The following is a 22,046-nucleotide window of genomic DNA, read 5'->3' as shown; positions in this document are numbered from 1 at the left end:
TGTACAGCGTTGTACGAGATCTTCAGTTTCTTGTCAATTTCTCGTATAGAATAGCCTTAATTTCTCAGAACAAGAATAGATTGATGAGTTTCAGAAGAAAGTTATTTGTTTCTGGGCATTTTGAGCCTGTAAACGAACCCACAAATGCTGATGCTCCAGATACTCAACTAGTCTAAAGAAGGCCAGTTTTATTGCTTCTTTAATCAGGACAACCGTTTTCAGCTGTGCTAACATAATTGCAAAAGGGTTTTCTAATGATCAATTATACTTTTTTAAATGATAAACTGGGATTACCTAATACAACGTGCCATTGGAACACAGGAGTGATCGTTGCTGATAATGGGCCTATGTAGATATTCCATAAGAAATCGCCGTTTCCAGCTACAATAGTCATTTACAACATTAACAATGTCAACACTGTATTTCTGATCAATTTGATGTTATTTTAATGGTCAAAAAATGTGATTTTCTTTCAAAAACAAGGTAATTTCTAAGTGACCCCAAACTTTTGAATGGTAGTGTATATTATGCTAACAAAGTACCAGAGAATTCCCATAGCAGGCGCTAGATAAATGCTAACAAGCGTAAATGTATTAAAAACAAAACTGATATCACATATACATTTACATATTTGGGGCGGCAAGTAGCCTAGTGGTTAGAGCGTTTGACTAGTGACCAAAAAGTTGCAAGATCGAATCCCCGAGCTGACAAGGTAAAAATATGTCGTTCTGCCCCTGAACAAGGCAGTTAACCCACTGTTCCTAGGCCGTCATTGAAAATAAGATTTTTTTTATAACTGACTTACCTAGTAAAATGTAAAAAATAAAAATACATACATTTTCAGACCTTTACAGAGTGCTTTGTTGAAGCATGTTTGGCAACAATTACAGCTTTGAGTCTTCTTGGGTATGACGATACTAGCTTGGCACACTGGTATTTGGGGAGTTTCTCCCATTTTTTTCTCTGCAGATCCTCTCAGGCTCTGTCAGGTTGAATGGAGAGCATTGAATGGAGAGCACAGCTATTTTCAGGTCTCCAGAGATGTTAGATCGAGTTCAAGTCCGGGCTCTGGCTCAAGGACATTGAGACCTGTCTCGAAGCCACTCCTGCGTTGTCTCCCCAAATACAGGTGTGTCCTTAGGGTCGTTATCCTGTCGGAAGGTGAACCTTCATCCCAGTCTGAGGTCCTGAGCGCTCTGGAGCAGGTTTTCATCAAGGATCTCTGTTCTTTTCTCTGTTCATCTTTCCCTCGATCCTGACAAGTTTTCCAGTCCCTGCCGCTGAAAAACATCCTCACAGCGTGATGCTGCCACCACCATGCTTCACCGTAGGGAAGGTGCCAGATTTCCTCCAGATGTGACGCTTGGCATTCAGGCCAAAGAGTTCACGCTTGTTTTCATCAGACCAAAGAATCGTATTTCTCATGTTCTGAGAGTCATTAGGTGCCTTTTAGCAAACTCCAAGCCGGCTGCCATGTGCCTTTTACTGAGGAGTGGCTTCCGTCTGGCCACTCTACCATAAAGGCCTGATTGGTGGAGTGCTGCAGAGATGGTTGTCCTTCTGGAAGGTTCTCCCGTCTCCACAGAGATACTCTGGAGCTCTCTCAGTGAGCATCGTGTTCTTGGTCACCTCCCTGACCAAGGCCCTTCTCCCTCGATTGCTCAGTTCGGCTGGTCGGCCAGCTCTAGGAAGAGTTTTGGTGGTTCCAAACTTCTTCCATTTTAGAATGATGGAGGCCACTGTGTTCTTGGGGACCTTAAATGCTGCAGAAATGTTTTGCTACCCTTCCCCAGATCTGTGCCTCAACACAATCCAGTCTCAGAGCTCTAAGGACAACTGTCGGACCTTACATAGACAGGTGTAATCCTTTTCCAAATCATGTCCAATCATTTGAATTTACCACAGCTGGTCTCCAATTAAGTTGTAGAATCATCTCAAGAAGTATCAATGGAAACAAGATGCACCTGATCTCAATTTTGACTCTCATAGCAAAGGGTCTGAATACTTACGTAAATTAAGTATTTATTTATTTGTTAACATTTCTAAGAAACTGTTTTTGCTTTGCCATTATGGGGTATTTTAAAGTAAGACTTTAACGTAAGAAAATGTGGAAAAATGGAAGGGGTCTGAATACTTTTCGAATGCTTTGTACATTGTGGAGTTGAAACTGGGCTAGCTAGAAAACTAGCAAACTAAATGCATAGCCGGAGCCCTGAGCTGGAGAAAATGTATTTGGCACACAATGTATTTGGCACATATTTAGCTGGCAAACATTAGTAATGAATTTAAAGTGTAAACTGATCAACTCTCTTGGGCTGCTCAACAGTGGATCGTCATGTCACGTTTGCTCCATTAGCTTTTTGTAAAGAAACATACACTTATGTGACTGGCTCAATTGAATATTTTCAGACATTGTTTTTGTACGGTATTTTAAATCATACCGTCGTAGAATGAAGGTATGGATATTGTATCGTAGCTATTGTAACATCATTTCACCATACACTCATATAACCATGTAAACCATCCATACTCAGTCTAACTAGAGCCCGAACGATAGTGGAGTTTTTGTTTTTCCGATTTTAGAGAGTGGAAATATTAATCGATAACTGTTATGTGCCGATTTAATTTAATTTTAGCTGAAATTAAAAAGAACTTCCGTACAAAGATACTCAACGTTGATTTCTTACATTTAAGGAAAGAACATTAATGTAATAATTTAGGAGCACCAGAAAGAGATTTCTTTTATGTAAAAATGGTGTTACTCTAATCTAGTGAAAGGAGAATAAACTGCACTGATTCCATCGTCAACAAATAAATGCCTAGGCTCTGAAAAATGAGCTGCCTCATGCTAGCCAGCTGGAAAACAACGACAGGACACATTTTCAGTGTATTAGTATTAAGCTATGTTTTCATCGATTTGTAAGGCTGTAGCCACTGAATTCTGGTAATCACTTGAAAGGAAAAACAAGTGTTGTCTTTGTGCTATCTGGGATCCTTGGGACCTCCAAACAAATGTTTAGTGTAATGGTTCAGGTTTAGCGTAGGGACGTCCCAAGGATTCTTGATACTACTAAGCTTCAGTGAATGGCGTCAAGAACTCTCTCACAGCTAGTTAGATGGCTGGCTAGCTAGCACTTGTCAAGGAAATGGATTAGCGATTGGCGAAATGTGAATTTGAACCAGTCCCTATCAAGTGACAATGAACCCATACATCAGAACATAGCTGCAAAGTGCTACTTTGTAAACTTTTTTCTTTTCTTGTGTGTCTCGGAAAACATTTGAATGACAGAGCTTGAGGAATAAGCTTCGCAAAGAGCAAATATAACACTAGATTTCGCTGGCTTCACTAAAGGGCATTAACGTTACCACAGAGTTGAATGTTCTTAGCACGGCACTTACTTGGTACACCCCATCAATTGTTTGTCAAGCAAGACACCTGACACCCTGCCATGACACTTCACGTAATGGTATATGCCCAGGGCGCATTTTTGGCACTTTTATTGAGCTGGCCAGCTCAATAAAGTGGTAGCAGTAAGACTAAGAGTTAGTTCACAGTTATTCACTCTCCTCTCTGACTTAAGGCATCTGCATGCTTCCCAGCCGAAACAGTTTGGAAGTGTTTGTGCATATATTATGATGACATTTTGTGACGTTTTTGTACTTCGATAAGGTTTTTTTCAGCTTTTCGGGCACAAGACATCTTTTCTCGAAGTCTATGCCGTTTCGTCGGTGATTGGTCAACAGTAGGGATTCTTCAAGTCTTGTCATTCAACGAGAGATGACTCATTTTCATGCCCAGTTTTTCTGCACCAAACATCTTAGTTAATGCAACCGCTGTGTCAGATTTCAAAAAACTTTACGGAAAAAACAAAGCATGCAATAATCTGAGACGGCGCTCAGAACAATAGCCAAATTAGCCGCCATGTTGGAGTCAACAGAAATATGAAATTACATCATAAATATTCCCTTACCTTTGATTATCTTCATCAGAATGCAGTGCCAGGAATCCTAGTTCCACAATAAATTGTTGTTTTGTTCGATAATGTCCATTACTTATGTCCAATTAGCTAATTTTGCTAGCATGTGTAGTACACGTGTCCAAACGCTCGCACAGATGCAGGCAAACGTCGGACGAAAACTTCAAAAAGTTATATTACAAGTCGAATAAACTGGTCAAACTTAGTAGAGAATCAATCTTCAGATGTTGTTATCATCTATATCCAATAACGTTCCCACCGGAGCATTCTTTTCAGTCTCTATAAGTAATGGAACGCATGGCGATATCATGAGGTGCACAAAGTGCGTGACCAAGAACTGGCACTCTGCCAGACCACTGACTCAAACACCTCCCATCCGGTCCCACAACACAGCATAAGCTTCATTCCACATTCTACTGGCTGTTGACATCTAGTGGAAGGCGTAGGAAGTGCAAACAGATCCATATATTACAGGGAATTGAATAGGCGATGACTTTAACATCGACCACTCTCAGAATTCTCACTTCCTGTTTGGATTTTTTTCTCAGGTTTCTGCCTGCCATATGAGTTCTGTTATACTCACAGACATACTTCAAACAGTTTTAGAAACTTCAGAGTGTTTTCTATCAAATATTAATAATACTATGCATATATTAGTAACTGGGACTGAGGAGCAGGGCACCTTACTCTGGGAACCTTTCATCCAAGCTACTCAATACTGCCCCTGCAGCCATAAGAAGTTAATGTAAAATTGAGCGTCTAAGATCTCTGCAAAAGCATCAAAATTAATGAGAGAGTTCTTGAGTTATCTTAGATTAATTCTGACTATTTTGAGGAAGTTTTTACTAGCTACAGCGTTTCAAAATGGACAAGCAGTACAATTGCCACCCTCAAGACAAATAATGAAATGCACAATAAAGTCATTCTATGAACTACTACTTTCTCCTCATCTTGTATACGTCCTTTCCAATGGATCAAACGGCGATACAAATACATCAGTAAAAGGATAATATTGGTCGGGCTCTACCTCTTACACTAATGTTGCTTTTCGTGCTACACTACCGTGTATGCCCTTATGTTATACTACGGAAGTTGTGTTTCCGTAGCTAGGGCTGACAGTAAGGGTTTGTGAAAAGCAGAATCAACAACCTCTGCATAATAATAACAGTGGCTTTGTGAGAGTGAGAAAGGTCACAGTTTGCCAGTGTTATGTAAATGCAGGCTGAAAAGTACCAGTTGCTTGGCTTTGACCCAAAGTGAGAACATGTCCGCCGGTGCCATGTCCAGTGAGACACGTCGGCCCCGCGTAGATGGAAACAAAATTCTGAGCCTTTTGGGTCAAACACTGAGGTAAATCCTGTATGGAAATGCACCAGAATAGCCTTCTAACATTTACCGATCATGTACCCTATGGTTATGGTTAGGTAAGTGTACTTAATTTGGACTCGGGCTGTTGTTGTTGTGGACTCCTTTACACTGAATGATGCAAACATGATTAGTTTTGCAAGTTGTAGGAATTATTACTATGTTTGTCAGGTAAGTGAGCGGGTGCGGACGGGCCTCCTGATCCGATTGGCTCTGCTGGCCATGGGCGGAGCCTCCCTGCTGTACGCCCGCTGGAGAATCATGGGAACTGGGCCCCCCGCCTTCACTGAAGTAGACAACCCAGCATCCTTTGCAGAAAATGTCTTTCTCAGAGTGAGTCATGCTTTACCTATTTGAATGATACTGGATAGAGTATGTAGGCTAAATAATGACTCTTATGGTAATTTGTAACCTCACCCTCCTTTATGGAAGGAAATTATTTTAAAGTTATGTCAGAATACTAAATCTAAATGGATTAAGTTTTTTTGTTTTGGATTGTCTTTTTAGGACGTGCTCTTAATAGTTGAAAAAATCTAACTATCGCCACGCATACCTCTATAGTAGTACACCAATCATAATCGTATCAATCCATTGATTGTCTGTGATTTTTTGTTGTTTTTGAAATGTTCTTATTTTTTCCCTCTCTCTCACTCTGCTCCCTCTCTATCCCTCCCACTCTCTCTCTTTCTCTCTCTCTCCCTCCCCTCTTTCATTGTCATCCCCTGTCCTGTTCTGTGTGATTGGCAGATAGTCAACTATAATTACTACTACTCACTGAATGCCTGGGTGCTGCTGTGTCCCTGGTGGCTGTGTTTTGATTGGTCCATGGGCTGTGTGCCCCTCATTAAGTCAGCGTTTGATTGGAGGACGGCCTGGCTGCTGCTGCTCTGGTGCTTCCTGATAGGCTTGATAAGCCAAGCCTTATGCTCACAGGACAGCCAGAGGAGGAGGTAGGAGAGAGCTCAGCCGACACGTACGTACACACACACACACACACACACACACACACACACACACACACACACACACACACTGTTGTCAAGATAAAACATGTTTGGTTACAATGTTGGTTACTCAGTTATGAACAGTGGATCGAATGTGACTCAAGCATCAATTTCAGCTGACTTAAAACAAATAGACATACTGTGTAATATACAGTTGTAAGTATTATGTAACAGTGTTTTTTAGGGGTCCAAGCAGTGAAAAGAACAAAGGCCAGCACACTGAATATGCTCTGATGAAGATCCTTTGAAACGTTGCCAATAAAGGTGGTAATTGGAAGCATATACAGTGTGCAGTCCTTTCTGGTTTTTTTCTACTATACTTCATTAGCCCAGTGTTACGTTTCCACTTCCACCAAGGTTTTTTTTAAAGGATGTTGGAATGACCATGACCACAAACCATGACCTTTTCTATATACTGGTGAAAGCAGTGAAACACCCATCCACCTCTTCCTCCTCACGTCCTGTTCACTGCAGACTCTCGTGTGAGTTCAGGTGGGTCGACCAAAAGTGGTGAAGGTAGGCAACAACACGTCCGCCCCTCTGATCCTCAACATGGTGGCCCCTTGTACTCCCTGTTCATCCAGGGAGTACAGGTTACCAACAACGATGAGACAGCCTACAGGGAGGAGGTGAGAGCCCTGGCGGAGTGGTGCCAGGAAAATAACCTCTCCCTCAACGTTAACAAGACGAAGGAGCTGATCGTGGACTACAGGACAGTCGAGAGAGCACATTGACGGGGCATTGATAGTGTTTTGTTCTTCCCGCCTTTTTTTATTTGTAAAAGTAGTTTAACATGAAGATTGGTAACAGTTTTATTTTTTGTTTATCGGGTTGAAATGAAATGATACTAGATTACTTTAGAAAAAAATGTTGGCGTTGACTTGCTCAGATAAAAACGATGACGTAAAGAGCCCTTGTTGAAACACTGTGCGATGTTTAAAACGATGAGAAATCGCAGAATGGTGATTTTACTAAATGACTGAAGAGTTTGACTGTGTGATATTAGGTGGCTTCTTGTGTAAATATTTTCCGTCTGGATTTTAATGATTTGTATGTGGAGAGGGTCAAAAGATTCAAGTTCCTCTGCGTCCACATCACTGACAACCTGAAATGGTCCCTTCACACAGACAGCATCATGAAGAAGACGCAACAGCACCTCTTCAACCTCAGGAGGCTGAAGAAATTCGGCTTGGCCCTTAAGACCCTAAAGAACTTCTATAGATGCAGCATTGAAAATATCCTGTTGGGCTTTATCACCGCCTGGTATGGCAATTGCACCGTCTGCAACGGCAAGGTTCTCCAGTAGGTGGTGCGGTCAGCCCCAACGCATCATCGGGGGCACACTGCCTGCCCTCCAGGACATCAACAGCAACTGGTGTCACAGGAAGACCAAGAAGATCATCAATCACCCGAACTACGGCCTGTTCACCCTGCTACCATCTGGACTGAGAAACTGCTTATCTCCAGGCCATCGGACTGTTGAACAGTCACCACTCGACCAATAAACGTTGATTTGATTTGGGCCTCTGCGCTTCGGCGAACAAAGGATAGGAGGGGTGCTCGATAAAGGTGTGAATCGGAAAAGACAGCTTGTGATTAGAAGAAAAAAGTTTATCACAACTGTGCTTGGCTTTTCTAATAATTTACTATGTAAGTGAGGTCACATCGGTGTGTCTGCATGCACATTGGTGTGTCTGCATGCACATTGGTGTGTCTGCATGCACATTGGTGTGTCTGCATGCACATCCGCGTGTCTGCATGCACATCGGCGTGTGTGCATGCACATCGGCGTGTCTGCATGCACATCGGCGTGTCTGCATGCACATCGGCGTGTCTGCATGCACATCGGCGTGTCTGCATGCACATCGGCGTGTCTGCATGCACATCCGCGTGTGTGCATGCACATCGGCGTGTCTGCATGCACATCGGCGTGTCTGCATGCACATCAGTGTGTCTGCACGCAGGAACTTGGGATGGTGGCTACTATATAACACACTCTTATATTCTCAAATCATATCGTCAGGTCAGCAAGGAGGAAACTAGTTTGCTAATGAGAAACTAATGAGAAATGCCCCCTGACCAAACATGCACGTTTATACACAGACTCATGTACAGTGAGAGTTGCAGAATCGGAAACTTACTAAATGACTGAAGAGTTTGACTGTGTGATATTAGGTTGCTTCTTGTGTAAATATTTTCCGTCTGGATTTTAATGATTTTGTATTTTAATGTTTTTTTTTTATATCTTAATCTGTATATATAGATTAAGATATATATAAAAAAAAAAGATATCCCATCTCTCCCATCTATTTGTGATGTCCATCTGTTTTTTTTTCTATTTGCCATATCTTTCAAACTGTTTCAAACTCTTTCCAAAAAGTAATTTTTAAAATGTATTTGACCATTATTTAACTAGGCAAGTCAGTTAAGAACAAATTCATATTTACAATGACTGCCTACTCCGGCCAAACCCTAACCAGGACGACGCTGGGCCAATTGTGCGCCGCCCTATGGGACTCCCAATGACGGCCGGTTGTGATACAGCCTAGAATCGAACCAGGGTCTGTAGTGACACTCTAGCACTGAAATGCAGTGCCTTAGACCGCTTCGCCACCTGTTTTACAGGCACAGTATGTTTTACATCAGCCGATGTCACAGTGCATTACAGAAATGCCGCCTACAACCCCAAACAGCAAGCAATAAAGATGTAGAAGCACGGTGGCTAGGAAGAACTCCCTAGAAAGGCAGGAACCTAGGAAGAAACCTAGAGAGGAACCAGGCTCTGAGGGGTGGCCAGTCCTCTTCTAGCTGTGCTGGGTGGCGATTATAACAGTATATGGCCAAGATGTTAAAATGTTCATAGATGACCAGAACGGTCAAATAATAATAATCACAGTGGTTGTAGAGGGTGCAACAGGTCAGCACCTCAGGAGTAAATGTCAGATGGCTTTTCATAGCCGAGCATTCAGAGTTCGAGACAGCAGGTGAGATAGAGAGAGAGTCGAAAACAGCAGGTCCGGGGCAAGGTAGCACGTCCGGTGAACAGGTCAGGGTTCCATAGCCGCAGGCAGAACAGTTGAAACTGGAGCAGCAGCACGACCAGGTGGACTGGAGACAGCGAGATGTCATCAGGCCAGGTAGTCCTCAGGCATTTTTTGCCAGATCCTAACTGGTGTGTCAAATTTTCGATTGACACTTTTTAAAAACCTTTTTTAACCAAGAAATGTTTTGTAAAGCCGAATGATATCTTTGTTTAGCAAATAGCAATTAAAGTGCACTTATTATAGGAGAAAAGAAGGACCCACTGACTCCGATACAGACCTTATATTGGTTAATCTCAAAATGTACACTTTCGATTTGTGGTTTCACTCGAAGTATTTGTACAATCTATAAATAGGAGTCGGAGACTATTAGAAAGAGACATACCGGGGAAACAGAAAACATTATTAAAGTGGGGAAAGCACTTTTCTTCTCAGCCAAACTTTACCTTCCATTGCAGATTGCTAAGTGAGAGAGTTTTGCATAGCCCACAATAGCTGTTTTGTCAAATACAAAAGTTGGAAGAAATGGCCCGGAAAGATTTGGTACGTGATCACGGAGAAGAACTGCAGACAGACCATTGTGAATAGCAACGGGAACCAATGACTTTCTTGCAGCAGAACTTTGGGGAAAATATTATAAAGTGTTACTTTGACCCTGTGAATCTTGCCAGGACGTTGACCCTGGGTCTGGTGCTGCTGGTAGTCCCCTTCCTGCCCGCCTGCAACATATTCTTCAGGGTTGGCTTCGTCATTGCAGAGAGGGTCCTCTACCTCTCCTCCGCTGGCTACTGTCTGCTACTGGCCTACGCCCTGGGACACTGCTGCGGTCGCTGGAGCAGACACAAGGTAGAGAATAGACACACACACACCCTCGCCCAGCTAAAAGCTACACGTCACATACATTTGAGGTTCTCCCACATTGAAAAGAGATGGAGGATTTTAAGACTGTTAGGATGGAGCTCCTGAATCAAACAGGGTTCACTTCATTGCCTTCACTTCATTGTCCTGTCGTAACGGATGGTCCTCAATCTTGTGTGTTGTAGGGGCTGCTCCGTGCCTCCCTGCTGGCCCTGCTATGTGTGTATGTGGCTCGCTGTGCCCTGCGCAGTCACCAGTGGCGCTCCGAGCAGAGCCTCTTCACCAGCGCCCTGTCAGTCTGTCCCCTCAATGCCAAGGTGGTGTCTGTCTGTCTGATGTGTCTATCTCTCTTGCTGGCTTGTCTGTCTGTCAGGATTACTGGTGCATCGATTGGTGTGTCTGTCTGTCTGCCTCTTTGTCAGACCATATTGGGTCCGCAAGCTGTCGTGAAAATTATTCCCAAACTATTCAAAATAAGTTTTATTTTTATTTTATTTTTAATTTCTTTCGTTTTCACTTTTGCTGCCTCTTTCCCTCTCCAGGTGCATTATAATGTGGGTAAGAACCTAGCAGACAGAGGGAACACCAGTGCTGCCATCAGGTACTACAGAGAGGCAGTCAGGTACGAATACTACAGCTTCACACTCTCAATATGAGTTTTTCTATAGTTCTATAGTATGGCTCTTGGGTACATGTAGGTTACATTCCAATGTCCATACTTGTATATCACTTACACCCAAAACGTTGTTTCATACTAGGTGTTATGCTACTGTGGATATTGGAACAGAGTCACATTGGAAAGCACGTCACGATAATACTTTGTCATACCTATGGCCGAAACCATTGAACCTCTCAGCTGTGTTTTGTGTCAGGTTGCACCCTACGTATGTCCACGCTATGAACAACCTAGGCAACATCCTGAAAGAGAGGAACGAATTGGTGGAGGCAGAGGAGCTTCTGGCAAAAGCTGTACTCATACAGTAGGTGAACACACACACACTGACATGCGCGAACGTATGCATGCATGTACATGCGCACAGAAATACCTTTATTAGCCTTTGTGACTTCACAAAAAACATAACTTTCTGGACATTAAATGCAACTGTGGTGTTCTTCTGAGAAAGGCCGGACTTTGCAGCAGCGTGGATGAATCTGGGAATAGTGCAAAACAGTCTGAAGAAGTATAAGGAAGCAGAGCAGAGCTACTGGAACGCCATCCAATTCCGGAAGAAATACCCTGACTGTTACTACAACCTGGGACGCCTGGTGAGTACAAAGGTTGGACTTAAAGCCACCACCCGAGGTTGGACTTAAAGCCACCATCTGTAAGATTTCGTACTGTTAAACAGTCAATACAATTTACACTAATTAATTTTTGAGGAATATGTTATTAAATGCCTTATGAGCTTGGTACTGTTGTAACCCAAAATCTAAGGTTAAATAAGCTACATGTTTAAATCTATCATGTTGATCAGTCTATGCAGAAAAAGTTAATTCAATGGATTTGAGAGTGGTAACTTTTCCCGATGAGGTACTGTAGCTTGTTCTGTTCCAAACCTAGTGGCAAGGCTGCTGTAAGCCTCAAACACAGACTGCAGATTGTGGCTTTGATGATGAATGAATGTGATGTGGTTTGCTAGAATGGTAATGTATGAAATCTACATAACCTGGTTCAAGCATTCATGACATTACCCTGAAGAAGGCACAGCGATGCCGAAACGTTGGTGTTTTTTTTTACCCAATAAATGACTGGGAGGTTATACATATGGAGTGTGCAGCTCTTTGTTTTTATAGCTTACAGTTTATTCACCGTTAGTCAGCACCTAAATCGTTTTCTCTGGGTGTGCGCAAGCTCATGCCTTTTATTTGAAATGTATAAATTCTGACAATTTCCTCTCCAGTATGCAGACCTGAACAGACACCTAGATGCTCTGAATGCATGGAGGAACGCTACAGTGCTGAAGCCTGACCACAGCCTGGCATGGAACAACATGGTCATACTATTGGACAACACTGGTAACCACACACTGCCACATACACACTACTAATACACACTTTCACAGACACACACACATGCATGCGCACCCAGGGCTCTAAATAAAATCATTTGAATTGGTAGCACTGGTTCACCTAAAGTGAACACAACATAAGCACAACATAAAATCTGTTTCTCAAACTAGACACTCTAATGTACTTGTCCTCTTGCTCAGTTGTGCACCGGGCCTCCCACTCCTCTTTCTATTCTGGTTAGAGACAGTTTGCGCTGTTCTGTGAAGGGAGTTGTACACAGCGTTGTACGAGATCTTCAGTTTCTTGGCAATTTTTCGCTGGAATAGCCTTCATTCTCAGAACAAGAATAGACTGACGAGTTTCAGAAGAATGGTCTTTGTTTCTGGCCATTTTGAGCCTGTAATCAAACCCACAAATGTTGTCTGAAGAAGGGCAGTTTTACATTTTTCAGCTGTGCTAACATAATTGCAAAAGGGTTTTCTAATGATCAATTAGCCTTTTTAAAATGATAAACTTGGATTAGCTAACACAACGTGCCATTGGAACAACTGAGTGATGGTTGCTGATAATGGTCCTCTGTACGCCTATGTAGATATTCTATTAAAAATCAGCTGTTTCCAGCTACACTAGTCATTTACAACATTAACAATGTCTACACTGTAATTCTGAACAATTTGATGTTATTTTAATGGACAAAAAATGTGCTTATCTTTCAAAAACAAGGCCATTTGTAAGTGACCCCAAACTTTTGAACGGAAGTGTATATTTTTCCACACAACTTGAACAAAATTTTTGAATGAGTTTCCTGTGAACAGTAGATATTATATTCCTTCTCTTTGAGCAAGGTAAATATTGTTATTTTCTTATTATCTGCTAAACCATTACAATTATAACTGGCTATACTTATTTCACCATTTACCATAATTAGATACAAGTTTCAAATCTTTTTATCATAATATGTTTGTAAATGTACCATGGTGATTGAGTGTCCATATAGCTGTACCATGTTATTTGCATTGCTACTAAGTAACCCTCCAATTGACTTCCACTATTCCACCTGCTAAAGCACCCTCTCTCATCCCAAGCTTTCTTTCTGTGCCCCCAAATGTTTAGATATACTGGTAAAGTAACCAGGTTGTTAGCTAATGAGGTAACATGAATGAACAAGGTGTAAAAAAATGCATGGGTTTTGAACGACCCACAACATTGTTTATGACGAGAGCCTAAAAACGTACATTTTGGTCCACCAAGCACTTTTGTAGGTAGATGAAAAAAATCTACCATCCACTCATAATTCTTACCAGTCAATACATTTATTCGCCATAATAACACCAAAAATCACCCCCAAAAAATGGTCTAGTTTTTTTCCCTCCATGTTTTCGATTTCCCTAGTTATCTTTTCTTCAAGTTTTCACTCTCAAAATCACACCTTTTTTTTAATAGAGAAACAACAAAATTGGATGTTTTAAGTCCACAAGAATGCTTAAACAGCATCAGGAGACCGCATTTGAGGTCTGGGGAAGAAAATAAAACACATATTTTGCAGGCTATATTTGCCCTTTTTTTTATTTCAATTCTGTTTATAAAACAAGACACTCGATTGAAACAGATCATCGCAATATCATATTATTGTGCCAGGTAAGTTTACTTTACAGTTAACATTTAATTTGGAAAGTTTTATGGGAAAGCCTTTAGAAATGACTATTTCGGGCATCACTACCTGGCTACACAAAGTTGTAGACACAGGCATTCCCATGCCGTTACGTCTTCAGGAAGTTGCAAGAAATACAAGTCACTGATGCGTTCTTTAAATGTAAGCTTTGGATTGCACGAACCTGCGTTCACGTTCTTCTCTAGGGCACTTGGAAACAACTGCACAATGAAGACTATCATTACAACAATTATTATCTGGGAGCATATATCTAGGAGCAAAAGCAACCAAAATGGTCGTACTTTAGAGCCCTGTGCGCACCACATACACACACGCCACTAACACACACACACACCACAGTTGCTGTCTAATGGGAGATACTATGAGTGACAATACCCATCACTTGCTTTGTTTTGTGCCCAATCTATTTTGGATATTCATAATCAATCTTTAATAGTTGAGTAATGGATGAATTTCCATTGATTACATGCGCCGCAGAGTTAGTCAAATGCCTCATGTTTTTACTCATTCATCCGTATGCACAGTTGTTCAAAGATTGTTTCTGTACGCTAACAGCAGTGAAGACGGAGACAAAGATAAAAAAAATTGGGGGGAAATTTGATCTAAGCGCCCAACGTGATTAGACTGGAAGAGCAGGAACCGGCAATGCTTGAAATTTATGTATTAAAGCTTTGTGTGTGGAGTTTTCTAAAGGCACTCTTCCCTGCCGTGTGGAGAATGCGCTGATTTCCAGACGTTGGCGCCGCTTTTGTCAGAAGCCTCTCCTGAGGGGGGCGGGGTCTCCCAGGAGGGCCCTAGAACCATCCAATCGCCGGCCAGCGTTCCCATGATCAAACGCAAAGCAGACACAGAGAAGTGCCCCCTCAGAATTCAGAATCCCCCTCCTCCACCCCCTCTCCACATCATTTCTTCCCCAAATCTGCCAAGACTACATGTCACCAAAAAACATAAAGTAACCGGGGTGTGCTTCCTTTATTCTCTTTCATTGCACAGAGATAAAGCTGAGCTAGCATACATAAACTCAGCGGAAAAAAAAGAAACGTCCTCTCACTGTCAACTGTGTTTATTTTCAGCAAACTTAACATGTGTAAATATTTGTATGAACATAAGATTCAACAACAGACATAAACTGAACAAGTTCCACAGACATGTGACGAACAGAAATTGAATAATGTGTCCCTGAACAAAGGGGGGGGTCAAAATCAAAAGTAACAGTCAGTATCTGGTGTGGCCACCAGCTGCATTAAGTACTGCAGTGCATCTCCTCCTCATGGACTGCACCAGATTTGCCCGTTCTTGCTGTGAGATGTTACCCCACTCTTCCCCAAGGCACCTGCAAGGTCCCGGACATTTCTGGGGGGAATGGGCCTAGCCCTCACCCTCTGATCCAACAGGTCCAGACGTGCTCAATCGGATTGAGATCCGGGCTCTTCGCTGGCCATGGCAAAACACTGACATTCCTGTCTTGCAGGAAATCACGCAGAGAACGAGCAGTATGGCTGGTGGCATTGTCATTCTGGAGGGTCATGTCAGGATGAGCCTGCAGGAAGGGGTACCACATGAGGGAGGAGGATGTCTTCCCTGTAACGCATAGCGTTGAGATTGCCTGCAATATCAACAAGCTCAGTCCGATGATGCTGTGACACACCTCCCCCAGACCATAACGGACCCTCCACCTCCAAATTGATCCCGCTCCAGAGTACAGGCTTCGGTGTAACGCTCATTACTTCGACGATAAACGTGAATCCGACCATCACCACTGGTGAGACAAAACTGCGACTCGTCAGTGAAGAGCACTTTGTGCCAGTCCTGTCTGGTCCAGCGACGGTGGGTTAGTGCCCATAGGCGACGTTGTTACTGGTGATGTCTGGTGAGGACCTGCCTTACAACGGGCCTACAAGCCCTCAGTCCAGCCTCTCTCAGCCTATTGCGGACAGTCTGAACACTGATGGAGGGATTGTGCATTCCTGGTGTAACTCGGGCAGTTGTTGTTGCAATACTGTACCTGTCCCGCAAGTGTGACGTTCGGATGTACCGATCCTGTGCTGGTGTTGTTACACGTGGTCTGCCACTGTGAGGATGGTCAGCTGTCCATCCTGTCTCCCTGTAGCGCTGTCTTAGGCGTCTCACAGTACGGACATTGTCATTTATTGCCCTGGCCACATCTGCAGTCCTTATGCCTCCTTGCAGCATGGCTAAAGCACGTTCACGCAAATGAGCAGGGACCTTGGGCATCTTTCTTTTGATTGTTTTTCAGAGTTAGTAGAAAGGCCTCTTTAGTGTCCTAAGTTTTAATAACTGTGATCTTAATTGCCTACAGTCTGTAAGCTGTTCGTGTCTTAAAACTTCTTAAGGGTCGGTGTTCCCCTGGCTGAACAACTTCCGGTGAAACTGGAGGGAGCGCAATTCAAATAAATAATCATAAATATTATGGACTTTAAACATTTATGTACATATACAGTTGAAGTCAGGAGTTTACATAGCGAAATACATTTAAACTCAGTTTTTCACAATTCCTGACATTTAATCCTATTAAAAATCCCCTGTCTTAGGGCATTTAGGGTGACCACTTTATTTTAAGAATGTGAAATGTCCGAATAATAGTAGTTGATTTATTTCAACTTTTATTTCTATCATCACATTCCCAGTGGGTTAGAAGTTTACATACACTCAAATAGTATTTGGTGACATTTCTCCAAAAAGTACGATCTTTGTCCCCATGTGCAGTTGTAAACTGTAGTCTGGCTTTTTTATGGCAGTTTTGGAGCAGTGGCTTCTTCCTTGCTGAGCGGCCTTTCAGGTAATGTTGATATAGCACTCGTTTTACTGTGGATATAGATACTTTTGTACCTGTTTCCTCCAGCATCTTCACAAGGTCCTTTGCTGTTGTTCTGGGATTGATTTGCAATTTTCGCACCAAAGTACGTTCATCTCTAGGAGACAGAACGCTTCTCCTTCCTGAGCGGTATGACGGCTGCGTGGTCCCATGGTGTTTATACTTGCGTACTATTGTTTGTACAGATGAACGTGGTACCTTCAGGCATTTAAAAATTGCTCCCGAGGATGAAGCAGACTTGTGGAGGTCTACAGTTTTTTTTTTGAGGTCTTGGCTGATATTTCTTTTGATTTTCCTATGATGTCAAGCAAAGAAGCACCGAGTTTGAAGGTAGGCCTTGAAATACATCCACAGGTACACTTCCAATTGACTCAAATTATGTAAATTAGCCTATCAGAAGCTTCTAAAGCCATGACATAATTCTCTGTAATTTTCCAAGATGTTTGAAGGCACAGTCAACTTAGTGTATGTAAACTTCTGGCCCACTGGAATTGTTATACAGTGAATTATAAGTGAAATAATCTGTCTGTAAACAATTGTTGGAAAGAAAAATTAAAACATTCAAAAATGACTTGTGTCATGCACAAAGTTGATGTCCTAACCGACTTGCCAAAACTACAGTTTGTGGAGTTGTTGAAAAATATGATATTTGTGGAGTGGTTGAAAAACAAGATATAATGATTCCAACCTATGTGTATGTAAATTTCCGACTTCAACTGTGTCTTATATTTGCTGAAAGCTTAAATTCTTGTTAATCTAACTGCACTGTCTGATTTACAGTAGCTACTACAGCGAAAACATGCCATGCAATTGTTTGAGGACGGCACCCCACATGAACATATTTTTCCACGGGCACGGGTTTCATACATTCACATTTAACGGTTAAAAATCACTTACTTTTTTAACATATTCCTCTGATTTGACATCCAAAGGGTCCCAGCTATAACATGTAGTGTCGTTTTGTATGATAAAATCCTTCTTTATATCCCAAAATGTCAGTTTAGTTGGTGCCACCGATTTGAGTAATCCACTCATTCATCTTGCAGAGAAGGAATCCGAAAATCTACCCCTAAACTTTGTTTCAACAAGTCAAAATAAGTTTCTATTAACTCCTCAGATACCCTAAAATGTAATCAAACTATAATATTTCTATTTATGTTCAGTAGGAAACGCAAACACGAATTTCCAAGACTGTGTCCCTCTACTAAAACTGTTATTTCTTATTCATTTTTGAAGTTACAAGCCTGAAACCTTGAACGTAGACTGCTGACACTCTGTGGAGGCCATAGGAATTGCATCCAGGGAGCTAATTTTCGATATGACCTGTCTCTTGCATTTCTAAGAGGATGGTCTTTCTCAAAAAAAATCTGTTTGATTTTCTCCTACCATATCTATTGTGTTATATTCTCCTACATTGGTACCAATTATATGCATATCCTGGCATCATGGCCAGAGTTACAGGCAGTTTACTTTAGGCACGTCATTCAGGCAGGAAGTGGAGAAAAAAAGTGGCCTAGCCCTAAGAAGTTAATGACCGTTCCACAGGTGGATGTTCATTAATTGTTTATGGTTCTTGAACAAGCATGGGAAACAGTGTTTAAACCATTTACAATGAAGTTATTTGGATTTTTACGAATTATCTTTGAAAGACAGGGTCCTGAAAAAGGGTCGTTTCTTTTTTTGCTGAGTTTATGTGCACACATATAGCACACACATGTGCACGCAGAGCATGACTCAGGGCCTCCCATCCATCTTACTCCCTCCCTCTAGCTCTCTCTCCCTCCCACCTTCCCTCCCTCCCTCTATCGCTCTCCTTCCCACCTTCCCTCCCTAGTCAGACAGGTCTGACAGAGATCAATAAGCCAGTGGTCCTTGTGTTCAGCTCCTAATTAGGAAGCTAAAGCGCTCTTCCATGTGTGGAGAGGAAAAACTCTGCTCTACACACCACAGACAACACACACATGTACACACACACTGGGCGCTCAGTTTATATTGGGTTTCATCATTTTATCCATAGTATAAAGGTATAAGCACTTGCTTTAAAGCTCTGTACATTCGTACAAGCAGTTGACATTTGTATTCTGTGAATGCATCGACTTCCAATTAAGACTTTTAAAGCTGACTTGTAGTCTGTCGGTTTTAAACGTTGTTCTCCTCATGACTTGGATTTCCACCTTGCATGTCCACAGGCTTTGAACTAGCAAGTTCAATCTCGCCTGTCTGTGTCTGACTATCCGTCTGTCCTTCTCATGTCTATCCCTTCTCTCTCCTGTCGTCTAGGCAACCTAGCCCAGGCGGAGGCAATTGGCCGGGAGGCCCTAAAGCTCCTCCCTAACGACCACACCATCATGTTCTCATTGGCCAACGTCCTGGGCAAACTACAGAAGTATAAGGTCAGTAAGCCCAGCGAGAGAAATGACTTACAATAATTTACCTCAACTAGGGCTGTGACGGTCATGATATTTTGGATGACAGTAATTGGTCAGCCAAATGACCGCGGTCACGTTTTAACCGTTGGAATAGCAATTTAGTAAAAAAAAATGATAATCATGTGATTAAGACACATTTTCTCCTCTCCTCCGCTCCTGACTGCATGTGCTGCCATAGAAATAGAATGAATTAAATGGACGTCCTCGTTCAAGTCAATGATGGCATAATGGGTGGACTGGTGGCCACTGCAAGTATAGCAGCGAAGGAGAAAAGCTAGGTTGAAGATGACAAAGGTTAAAACGAGGATTCTAATACCCCATAACTCTTTGCAGCAATGGGACCAGCTATGCAAGTTAGCAACGGAGCTGGTCACGTGAATGTTTATTTTCTTAAAGCTTTCACATGGAGTCCTAACTTTTATCTTCAAGCTAGGAGTAAGGCAGGAACTGAAACCAGGAAGTGTACCTGTCTATTTGTGCTGTGATTTGTTGATTCAACTCAACTGACATTACAAAAAATACATTACATTGCATGAGCCCCATCAGTTAACATCATTTGAATGAACATTCTACATTACCATGGAAATGATTGTATCACAGTACCAGGCAGCCATTGCGAGTGTACCCATGAGTTTACCGGTCACATTTCCACGGTTAGAGGTTCTAAGCCCGTTCTATTCATTCTGTTTCTGTGTGTGTGTGCTGCTCCTGCAGGGAGGGGGGCATTGCCTAGGCAACCTAACACTCATTTGCTACAACACCTTGCTCGTTTCTGCAAGAGCCACACATTTTCATCACGTCGTTAAGAGTCCATGTTACCGCAGAAACAGACTTAACCGCATGAATGTCCGACCGTCTTCGCTCAGCTGGTAATTGTACCAGCCCTCACCTCAACTCAATCCGAACTTCAAATCAATGCTGAATGTCAAACATGCACTTAAGGCAATGGGATTGAAACTATTTTTTGGACTCAAATCAAATGTTATTTGTCACATGCCCTTAACCAAGAATGCCGTTTTAAGAAAATAGAGTTAAGATAATATTTACTAAATAAACTAAAGTAAAGTAACTAAAATGAGGCTTATATACAGGGGGTACTGGTACCAAGTCAATGTGCAGGGGTACAGGTGTGTCTGTGTGGGTGACTGCACTCCTAATGCAGCCACACACACTGAAACATGTCCTGTGTTTTGTGCCCAATCAGGAGTCCGAAGGCTTCTTCCTCCAGGCTCTGAGGATCAACCCAAATGCTGCCAGTTGCCATGGCAATCTGGGTAAGACCAGTGGGTTCCGAGATACGTTTGATGGCGAACCATAGTTCTTATAGACCCACAGAAATGTTTTTCATATACCTTATGTTTGTCTTTTGTGTTAAGACGCTTGCCACATAAATAAATCCATAATACCTCAATGAAATTCAATGTGATCAATGTGGTGTGTTTAATTAATTGTTTAGGGATAATGTGATGGGTTTGGTCTCAAGCAAGAGTACCACTTAGAAACAGTATTGGTCAAATATCATATGAAATAAATGCATGGGCCACCTTCAGTAGGTACAAGGTGGAGCGTTGCTGACATGAATTGTGATTCCTTATTCTCAATATCAGAGGCATGTTTATTCTGAGTGTTCCACACCGTGTCTTTGGCTTCACAATAATATGTCTGTGTCTCTCCTCTCTCTCCCCTCCATCTCAGCGGTGCTGTACCATCGCTGGGGGAAGCTGGAGCTGGCGAAGAAGCACTACGAGCTGTCTCTGAAGCTGGATCCAGAAGCCCCGGGCACCAAGGACAACTACAACATGCTGCGACGCAAACTGGACCAGCTTTACAGGACCACACCACCCTGAGGGACTCGACCACTGACTGCATGCTGCAACACACACACATACGCAAATAACCGTTAATTCATTCCAGATTTGTACCATTTCCATTCTATTTAAGAAATAAAGACTGTTCTGTGTAACAAGTTCTGTTGCTTGTCCCCCATTATGAAATTGGGAAGGGGACTAGATCGGTCTCCGTCTGTTCGTACGTTAGTCACACACGATGTCTGACAGCACTGGCCCGATTTTAAATAAACTAGGGTGAATGATGCGTCTGCCCTTACGGGAAAAAAAGTTTTGTGGCGAATTGTGAACTTCTGGAAAACAATTCTGGGCAAACATTCTACTGTTTGCAAATTTGTTTCAAACTCTGTATGAATATGCAAATAAGATCAGATTTTTGGTTACTGTGTGTTAACGTTTAAATGTATCTACATAAACCAATCACGTAATTTTAAATAAAATTGCTTCTCTCAAAGAAAACTAAACATACTATACTGAACAAAAATAAATGCAACATGTAAAGTGTTGGTCCCATGTGAGCTGAAATAAAGAATCCCAGAAATGTTTGATATGCACAAAAAGCTTATTTCTCTCATTTTGTGCACAAATTTATTAACGTCCTTAGTGAGCATTTCACCTTTGCCAAGATAATCCATCCACCCGACGGGTGTGGCATATCAAGAAACTGATTAAACAGCATGATCATTACACAGGTGCACATTGTGCTGGGGATAATAAAAGGACATGCTAAAATGTGTAGTTTTGTCACATCACAATGCCACAGATATCTCAAGTTTTAAGGGAGCATGATGAAACAAGTATTTCTGAATGTAATAAAGTCCTTTCGTGGGGAAAAAAATATATTCTGATTGGGTGGTTCCAGGCCCACCCATGTGAAATCCATAGGATGGGGCCTAATGAATTTATTTCAATTGACTGATTTCATTATATGAACTGTAACTCAGTAAAATCATTTAAATTGACGCATGTTGTGTTTATATTTTTGTTCAGTATAAATGTACTAAATA

General features: G+C 42.0%; 1 protein-coding gene across 1 annotated transcript in view; it reads left to right on the top strand.

The window, feature by feature from the left end:
• tmtc4 (transmembrane O-mannosyltransferase targeting cadherins 4) overlaps nucleotides 1–21,584 on the top strand; it is a 36,001-nt gene extending 14,417 nt beyond the window's left edge. The window contains exons 8-18 of the mRNA XM_039015085.1: nucleotides 5,514–5,675; nucleotides 6,090–6,292; nucleotides 10,059–10,233; nucleotides 10,431–10,562; nucleotides 10,788–10,867; nucleotides 11,118–11,225; nucleotides 11,370–11,511; nucleotides 12,147–12,261; nucleotides 19,044–19,156; nucleotides 20,397–20,466; nucleotides 20,888–21,584. Coding sequence (XP_038871013.1) covers nucleotides 5,514–5,675; nucleotides 6,090–6,292; nucleotides 10,059–10,233; nucleotides 10,431–10,562; nucleotides 10,788–10,867; nucleotides 11,118–11,225; nucleotides 11,370–11,511; nucleotides 12,147–12,261; nucleotides 19,044–19,156; nucleotides 20,397–20,466; nucleotides 20,888–21,039 — 1,452 coding nt within the window. The 3' untranslated portion in view covers nucleotides 21,040–21,584. The remainder of the gene's footprint in view (nucleotides 1–5,513; nucleotides 5,676–6,089; nucleotides 6,293–10,058; nucleotides 10,234–10,430; nucleotides 10,563–10,787; nucleotides 10,868–11,117; nucleotides 11,226–11,369; nucleotides 11,512–12,146; nucleotides 12,262–19,043; nucleotides 19,157–20,396; nucleotides 20,467–20,887) is intronic.
• Nucleotides 21,585–22,046: the final 462 nt, after the last annotated feature.

The sequence above is a fragment of the Salvelinus namaycush genome, chromosome 19, assembly GCF_016432855.1.
Source record: "Salvelinus namaycush isolate Seneca chromosome 19, SaNama_1.0, whole genome shotgun sequence".
In the NCBI taxonomy this organism is placed as follows: Eukaryota; Metazoa; Chordata; class Actinopteri; order Salmoniformes; family Salmonidae; genus Salvelinus; species Salvelinus namaycush.
This window is presented reverse-complemented; position numbering and strand designations above follow the sequence as displayed.